At 49.0% G+C, this 9,018-nt stretch overlaps 1 protein-coding gene across 5 annotated transcripts in view; it reads left to right on the forward strand.

The window, feature by feature from the left end:
- TVP23A (trans-golgi network vesicle protein 23 homolog A) overlaps nt 1-9,018 on the forward strand; it is a 29,233-nt gene that overhangs the window by 19,507 nt on the left and 708 nt on the right. For 2 of the 5 annotated variants that reach the window (XM_036070488.2, XM_036070515.2), the window contains 5 exons: nt 5,883-6,027; nt 6,509-6,598; nt 6,835-6,963; nt 8,062-8,190; nt 8,863-8,922. In XM_036070488.2, the coding sequence (XP_035926381.1) occupies nt 5,883-6,027; nt 6,509-6,598; nt 6,835-6,963; nt 8,062-8,190; nt 8,863-8,922 (553 nt within the window). Of the gene's footprint in view, nt 1-2,350; nt 2,409-3,168; nt 3,268-5,882; nt 6,028-6,508; nt 6,599-6,834; nt 6,964-8,061; nt 8,191-8,862; nt 8,923-9,018 lie in introns of all 5 variants that reach the window. The other 3 variants (XM_078074809.1, XM_036070483.2, XM_036070498.2) reach the window with 3 other exon arrangements.

A 9,018-nucleotide genomic window follows, 5' to 3' on the forward strand; every position in this document is an offset into this window, starting at 1 on the left:
CCCCCAGCCTGTTGTGAAGCAAATCCTAGGCATCATCTCAGACAACCTGGGGTTTTTTAGTGGCAGTATAAGCCAAGGAGGAAAGATATGGTCTTTCCTCAACCTGAGTCCCAGTGAAAAGCAGAGCTTTCCAGAGTGTCTGAAGGAGGAGTATTTATTTATTTATTTTTAAAGATTTTATTTAATTGACAGCGTGCAAGCACAACTAGGCAGGCAGGCAGAGGGTGAGGGAGAAGCAGATCCCAGAACCCTGGGATCATGACCTGAGCCGAAGGCAGACGCTTAACTGACTGAGACATCCAGGCACCCCAGAAGGATGAGGTTTTAAAGGAAGAGAACTTAAAATAGGCTGTTTGCTGAGGAACTCAAGCTGGAGACTGTCTTTATTTTTTAAATTTTTAATATTTTAGATTTATTCATTTATTTGACAGAGAGAGACACAGCGAGAGAGGGAACACAAGCAGGGGGAGTGGGAGAGGGAGAAGCAGGCTTTCCTTGGAGCAGGAAGCCCGATGTGGGGCTCGATCCCAGGACCCTGGGGTCATGACCTGAGCCGAAGGCAGACGCTTAACGACTGAGCCACCCAGGTGCCCTGGAGACTGTCTTTAAAAACCAGAGCACACGGGTGCCTGGGTGGCTCAGTTGGTTAAGCCACTGCCTTCGGCTCAGGTTGTGATCCTGGAGTCCCCGGATCGAGTCCCGCATCGGACTCCCTGCTCTGCAGAGAGTCTGCTTCTCCCTCTGACCCTGCCCCATCTCATGCTCTCTCTCTCTCTCTATCTCATTCTCTCTCTCAAATAAATAAATAAAATCTTTAAAAAAAAAAAAAATAAAAAATAAAAAAAAATAAAAACCAGAGCACGGTTTTCAAAGTAACTTAAATAGTGAAATGAAGGACAGCTTTTTAAGATATTGTTCGATTCCTGCTGAATTTAGGATTAAACCAACCTTTTCCCCTCAGATCAGACCTGCCCGAGAAGTTTATGGGAAAAGGGGATATGGACTATGGGGCATGGTTCTCCCCTGATTTTACTCTATTTAATCTGTTTAGACACAGCCCCCCACCTCCCAGCCACCGCCTGTGTCCATTTTTTAGAGTACTTTTAGGTTTACAGGAAAACTGAGCAAAAAGTAGAGTTCCCATAAGTCCCGCCCCCCACCCAGAAGTTCCCCCTATTAACATCTTACATTAATTAGTGTCTTATATTTGTTACAAATGATGAATCAACACAGCATTGTTACCTACAGTCCGCCCTTTACACGAAGCTTCATCCCTGTGCATTGTCTCGGCTATGACAAATGCGGAATGACATCGATCCACCATTACTGTGTCAAACGGAGTAGTTTCACTACCCTGAAAGTCCCGTGCTCTTTGTATTCATACCCACCTCCCCCACTAACCTCTGGAAACCATTTTTTTTTTTTTTTTTTTTTTTTTTACTGTGTCCCTTGTTTAGTCTTTTCCAGAATGTCCTAGGGTTGGGGTCCTACAGCAAGCAGCCTTTTCAGACTGGCTTCTTTCATTTTGTAATAAGCATTTAAGGTTCCTCCTTGTCTTTTCGTGGCTTGAAAGCTCATTTCTTTGTAGTGCTAAAGTGTCACTGTGTGTGGAAGTTTATCCATTTTATCCATTCATCTGTTAAGGACATCTTGGTTGCTCTCAATTTGGGGCAATGATGCATACATAGAGTTGCTATAAATATCTGTGTCCTGGGGGCAGGCGTGGACCTAAGTTTTCAACTCCTTTGGGAAAATTCTGAGTAGTGCGATTGCTGGATTGTATCACATAGAGAATTTTTAGCGTGATTTGCAAAGATTTCTCTTTGGTCAGCAGCTTTAATCAAAACTTTTTTTTTTTTAAAGATTTATATATTTATTTGACAGAGAGGGATACAGCGAGAGAGGGAACACAAGCAGGGGGAGTGGGAGAGGGAGAAGCAGGCTTCCCCCGGAGCAGGGAGCCCGATGCGGGGCTTCGATCCCAGGACCCTGGGATCAGGACCTGAGCCCAAGGAAGACGCCCAACGACTGAGCCACCCAGGCGCCCTTCAATCAAACTTTTTAAAGGTGTAACGTACATAAAGTGCGCTCATCTTAATGGATGCTTTCAACTTTTGTACGTGTGTATATACACGAGATCAAGATATGGAGTGTGTCCAGCACCTCTGTTTACATACCATCTCAGGCAGTGTCCTCTCAACCACCCGCAGACACTCCTCTGACCTCTAGCACCATACCTTAGTTCTGCCAGTCAGCCAGCTTCCACCCTGCTTTTGAAAGCAGATTTTTTTGGGGGGGGGGGTTGGGGCCATTAATAGCAGTATGCTTTATTTTGGTTTGTTTTGAACAGCACCTGATTTCCTCATTGTTCATGCTGGTCTGGAGCAGAAAGTTGGCACAATTTCTGGGTAAATATTTTCGACTGCAGGCTACCGGATGAATAAGTATGGCTATGTTCCAATAAAACTTTACTTACAGAAACAGGAAGTGGGCCAGATTGGGCTCCGGGGCCAGAGATTATGAATCCAGTGTAGAGCAGGGCTTTTTCTTTGCAAAATCGAGCTTTGCGCCGCACTCCAGGTCTGACCCCACGTGCCCTGGGAGGGGTGGCCTTGTGCACCTCCTAAAGTTTCCTCAGTTGGCTTTCATGCGCATTCCAAGCTGAGAACCTTCTGAGTTTTCTCCAAGGAGGAAGACCGCAGTTGTGGGGCCCAGGACTGTGAAAATGGATTTAAACTTAAACCGAAGCCCAGCCAGACTCTCCCCACCTTGACCACCCTTGAAGTAATCTCCTCTCCCGTTCAGTCTGTCCTCCCCTCCTCCTGCTCACCTCCAGTAGCAGGCTCCTTCCTACCTGGCGAGTGGAAAGCACTGTTAAAGCTGAGGAAAGGGAAAGGTTCTTCGGTGAAGTGGAGGGACGGGGGAATATGGAGAAGTCAGGAGACATGGGGGATCCCTGCAGAGGCGAAAGTCTGCCCCTGGCTAGTGAGAAAGTTGTGGGCAGGTGGGGAATTTCGCAGTTGGGCTCCTTGGAGGTGGATCAGTTTCGAGTGGCTGAGGGCTGAGGTAAGCTTGTCATGGTCCCTGAGCACGGTCTGGGTTTCAGGCACTTTCTATGTGCCACCTTCACTTGATCTTTTTTTTTTTTTTCACTTGATCTTTTAACAGCGAGGAAGTGGCCACTGTCAGCATTCCCATTTTACAGAAGTGGAGACTGAGGTGTCCACAGGTTGTGTGGCTGAGGGCGGGCCGCAGAGCTGCTCTGAGGTTGGCACCAGGATTTGAACGCTGGCAGTCTGGCACCTCTGGCCTGGTTACCTCTCCTGGGTGCCTGGGAGGGTGGAGTTGGAAGCCAGTGGCTTTGGGAGGTGGAGGTGACTGTCGGTGCGCATGTGTGTTCTATGGCCGCGGAGGTGACAGAGCCCTGGGGGATGGAGGACCCCGTGGCGGGAAGGGTGGACAGGTATAAGCCATGGCCTTCACAACTCTCAAAACCAGGAAACTGGTCTGAGAGCACTTGAGTGTTGGCAGGGGCCACAGGCTGGGCAAACTCCAGAGGTGGACTGAAGGGGGGTCTGGCAGGTGGCCCAGAGGACGGCCTGCATCAGACGGGCTGAAAGCAGTACTTTAGAGCGCCACTGGCGTCCTTTCCTACTCTGGGCTTTGTCTGCGTAATGATAGTGGCCATGGTAATGGTACTTTCCATTACAAGTTAAGGACATCACTTAACTGGGACCCAACTAAGCAGAACCTTCCAACGATGGGAATTTCTCTGCATTTTAGGAAACCACAGCCGAAAAAAATTGGGTGGGTAGGGGATTTATTCGAATGCATTAACTTCCAGGTTTTACTCTGGAACAGTGGCCATGTGGGTCTCGTACAAGTCTATACTTTTCTACCATACAGACCCAATTTCAAGGCTCGACGCAACAAATATTGGCCGAGAAACTTAAATGCCAGGTGCTATTGGGGACATAAAATGATCTCAAACATGGCTTCTGCCCTCAAAGAATTTTCGGTTACTGTATAGAGGACTCCTTCATGTTCAGGGCGAAGAGGCAAGATTGTATTAAGACATTTAGTTAAAAGATCCTCAGGAAGATTAAGGTTAAAATGGTATAAGAGAAGGGGTGCCTGTGTGGCTCATTCGATTGAGTGCCCTACTCTGGGTTTCGGCTCAGGTCTTGATCTGAGAGTCATGGGATGGAGCTCCGTGTTGGGCTCCACGCTTAGCAGGGAGTCTGCTTGAGATTCTGTCCCTGTGCCCCCCACCCCGCCACCCTGTGTGCGCGCTCTCAAAAAAAAAAAAGGCAATAAAATGTAATAGCAAACATTTATTTAAAAACGAGGGTATTGGGGCGCCTGGGTGGCTCAGTTGTTGGGCGTCTGCCTTCGGCTCGGATCATGGTCCCGGGGTCCTGGGATCGAGCCCCACATCAGGCTCCCTGCTCCACAGGAAGCCTGTTTCTCCCTCTCCCACTCCCCCTGCTTGTGTTACCTCTCTCGCTGTGTCTTTCTTTCAAATAAATAAATGAAATCTTTAAAAAAATAATAAAAATTAAAAATAAAAATAAAAACAAGGGTATGAGAGACCCCCAAGGGTATAATCTTCGGGAACATTCCGGATGTGGAGGGTATACGGGATCATGTCTGACTCTTCAGGGCCGGGTCCATGTCCCAGGCTGGCTTGTGCCAGGCCGCCAGGAGAGCTCAGCATCTGAAAGGCACAGCTGAGAAGCGCTGTGGCAGATAGCTGGGGTTTTGGCACTGCTCCTTCTTCCTTTGGAACATCAGGAGTAAATGCAGAGGTCACTATAAATCCTGCTTCCGAGTCCGTCCTGTTCCCTTGAGAGTCAGGACCGCACAATTCCCTAGGAGTCCAGTTTGCTTTCTCTGCACGGTCCTTCCTTGGGAGGACGAGCAGGTCCCTCCCCGATGCAGCTCCAGGTCTGCTGGCTACCTCTCTGAGCACCCGAGGGGTTGCCAGGTGGAGGCTTGTGAGCCAGCATGCAACACAGTCTGCGCTATTTTATTAGCGTTATTAGTCGCCGTCACGTAAAAACATTTTCCTGTCGCAACTCTGAATTCCTGGCTTCTCATGCAAACAGCGGGTCTGCCAGTCCTGGTGGGGCGGCCCGCTCCTCCTGCCCCTCCCTCCCAGTGCTGGCTGCGGCTTTCATTGCCATCTGCCACCTGGCTTGCACTGTGGCTTTCTCCATCTGAGTTCTTTCTACCTGTGCTCTACCAAAGTGGATTCCAAAGAGAAAACAGAATGGTGTGAGGGTCTTCTACAAGCTGGCCCGTGTCCCCCCCCACCATCACCTGCCGGACCGCTATGGGCATGTGTTCTCTCTGCTCTGGATACGTGGGTGGCCCTTGTGCTCGAGCTAGCCTTGGGTCTCTGGTCTTTCTAGACTTTTCTTTAAAGCAACTGATGTGGGATGAGTCATGATTTCCCTCTATCCAGGAACATGGGTTCCCCAGTGACATGAGATTCTGCATCTGTGGGCTGCAGGTGGCCTGCTCAGTTACTGGTGGAATAACCCAACCTTTACCTTTAGGGAACTGGTCCTTATCACTACCAGGTGGGAAGGCAGTGACCACTGTCCTGTTTCACTTCAAAGGTGGCCGAGTTTCGAAGGGGGCCCATGATATTTGGAATCAAATGAGGGGAAGTACTGGATTCTTTGAGAGGGCAAAGATGCTGGTACAATGATGACTGTTTCAGGACTTCTAATTTGCTGACGTTCTCAGACCTGCCGCCTGATGGAGCGGGGCTTGAAGTGCCCGGGGCAGAGCATGGGGAGTCAGAACCCATACAGTGAGTCCAGTGCTTGCCCTCTTGGCCTTTGCAGTGAGGGGGCTTCTGGGTTCTTCCCTAGGCACCCGCTGGCCACCTTTTTCCACCTGTTTTTCCGGGTGAGTGCCATTGTCACCTATGTGTGCTGCGACTGGTTCAGCAGAAGCTTTGTGGGCTGCTTCGTCACCGTGCTCCTCCTCCTGTCCTTCGACTTCTGGTCTGTGAAGGTAAGGCCCCCTCACTCGTGATGCCATCGCTCGTGAACGCACGAGGGCTGTGGTCACTGACGTTCCTGAGGCACGTGGCTGATTTGGGCCAAAAGGTACTTTTCTTCGAAACTGCAGATCCATACTTAGAAATAGTGAGCCAACATCACTTAAACATTGTTAAGAGTTAGAAAATGGTCCTGGTTCTCAGCTGCCGTGGTTGCAGATATGTCATGAGGGTGGCAACTCGCTACAGCTTGGGGTTTTTTTGCTAAAATTTGCATGTATTTAAAATACATATTGCTACATATTGTTTGGGGGGGTGTGTGCATGTGTGCACAGGGTGGGGAAGTCACTGGTTAAGGTAAGCTTAGTTCAGCTTACCTCTCCTGCTCCCAGGATAAGTTCAACACAAACTGACTTTTATTTTGTTCATCAGTGAAAAGACAATGACTTTCTTTCCCTCTGGCGTGCTTAGAGTCCTTCTGTCCATTTCCCCCAGAACGTAACCGGGAGACTCATGGTGGGCCTCCGCTGGTGGAACCAGATAGATGAAGATGGGAAAAGCCACTGGATTTTTGAAGCCAGAAAGGTATTGTCCATTACGAGTCAAACTCGAACCAGGAAAATGGCTGTGGAAAGTTTGCACGGGTCCCTTCTGAGCTTTGTGCAGATCGGATTCCCGCCTAGGGCTGAGCCCACCGCTGCGGGGGCACCACCAAAACCAGCGGGTAGCAGAAGTCTGCGGATGAGAAGCCAAGAGGACCACGGGCTGCTCTGCGACCGTTTTTACTCCTTTTGAACACGGACTCTTTCTCCCTTTAATAGGCCTCTCCGAATCAGATCGCTGCCACAGAGGCTGAAGCTCGCATCTTCTGGCTCGGCCTCATCATCTGCCCGCTCATTTGGATCGTGTTCTTCTTTAGCACCTTATTCTCCTTGAAGCTCAAGTGGCTGGTAAGGCGATACCCCGACTCGGATGGTGCTTTGCCATCTGCACAGTCCAGGGTTGCAGGAGAGGGTTTTCTTATCTGTCCGTTGATTTGAGACTTTGCTGAAGCCATTGACATACCGTACAGTCCACCCATTTAGCACGTGCAACGCAGGGGGCTTCTAGTCTATTCAGTGTGCGGTCGTCACCACAGCCCATTTTAGGATATTTTCAGCACCCCCAAAAGGAGCCCTGTACCCTCTAGCCATCACCACCTCCAGCGCCTGGCATACTCCTCTTTCTGTTCCAACACTTAACCTATTCTAGACGTTGCCTGTAACTGGAATTCTTTAGTGTGATCGTTTGTACCCTTCTTTCACTTAACACTGAATTTCAAGGTTCATCTGTGTTGTAGCATTTATCAGTACTTTTTTTTAATGGCTGTGTAATATTCCATCATGTGGACATGCTGTGTTGTTTCTCCATTCATCCGCTGATGGACATTTGGGTGTATCTTTTGGACTCCTATGAATAATGCTGAGAGACGAGTTGTAAGCAAAATCATGTGATACCCTACCTTAGAATGTTCCTAAATAGGAATAAGCAAGCCTGAGGTCTGAAGTTTTTACAGGTTTTAAGTACACTCCCGACCCAGCATGGAGCCCAATGCAGGGCTCCAAACTCATGACCCTGAGATCAAAATCTGAGCTGAGACCAAGAGTCGGACGCTCGACTGACTGTGCCGCCCAGGCGCCCCTATTTTAGTTTTATTACTCTATTTAATTGCTGTGATCTGGCTCCTTCAGTGAGAAAACATCCATAGATGGTAGAAGTAGCAGCGTAATCAAAAGTGGGGGCTCTGGAGTTTGGCTGTTGGCCCAGCCAGGCATCAGCTCTGGGACCTTGGGCAACTTTCCTTTCTCTGGGTTTCAGTTTCTTCCCTACAAAATGGGATGATAATGGTACCACCCTCTTGGGTTGTTGCTGACTAAAAAGTGTCTGTGATTATTTGAGTGCTCAAGAAAGGTTGGCTGTTACCAGGCCAGAGCCACTGCTATGTAGTTTGGGAGGAAAATTTCAATACGTGCTCTTAGAAGAACGACCTTTGCTTTGTCTGCGTGCAGGCCCTTGTGATAGCTGGGATTTCTCTCCAAGCCGCTAACCTGTATGGCTACATCCTTTGTAAAATGGGAGGTGAGAGTGACATCAGCAAAGTCACAGCCCGTTTTCTGTCCCAGACGGTGTTTCAGACGGTGAGTTACTGAACTCTCACTCCTGGACCCCTGCGCTCCAGATGCTTTAAGCACAGGTGGCCTACTGGCAAATGCGATTTTAACGTTCTCCCTATCAGCTAGGCTGCCGGGGTTAGTGTTGTGTGTGTGTGTGTGTGTGTGTTAAAATAGGCACAACGTAAAACTGACCACTTTAAACTAGTCAGTGGTGTTAAATAGACTTGCGCTTTCATGCAACCATCACCACCGTCCCTCACCACACTTTTTCATCACCCCAAACTGAGATTCTGTCCCCATGACACAGTAACTCCTGGTCTCTCCTCCCCAGCCTCCCACCATCTATTTTGCTCTATGAATCGGACTCTTCTAGGGCCCTCACATAAGTGGAATCCTACAGTATTGGTCCTTTTCGGGACTGCCACTGTTAGTTTTAAGTGATTTAAAAACTACAGCATTAAGTACTACACCCACAGAATTCCTTTAACCTAACATTTTTTCTAGAAGTGTGAGATCTTTTCAATTTGACGGTTTGAGTTTTGTTAAAATTTAAACAGTACTACCTTATGCCAAGACATTGAGCAATGAGCACTGTGGGCTTTCGGTTACGTTGTGGGTTTGCTCTGGCCCTTGCATTAGCAGAATCAGGCCCCTCCCGTGTGAGGACAAAACCACAGTTGACTTTTCTCCTTGCAGGCCAGCCCAAGTGACTTCCAGAAGCCTGGCCTTGAGGGGCTGGAGATTCACAAGCATTAGGTAAGAGGCAGGATGGAGGTGGAGGTTGGGGCTCAGCTGTGCCAGTGGGCCAGGGCGCACAGCAGGGCGGGAGCCAGCCGGGGGGGCCTGGGCACG

Source organism: Halichoerus grypus, chromosome 6 (assembly GCF_964656455.1).
Source record: "Halichoerus grypus chromosome 6, mHalGry1.hap1.1, whole genome shotgun sequence".
NCBI lineage: Eukaryota > Metazoa > Chordata > Mammalia > Carnivora > Phocidae > Halichoerus > Halichoerus grypus.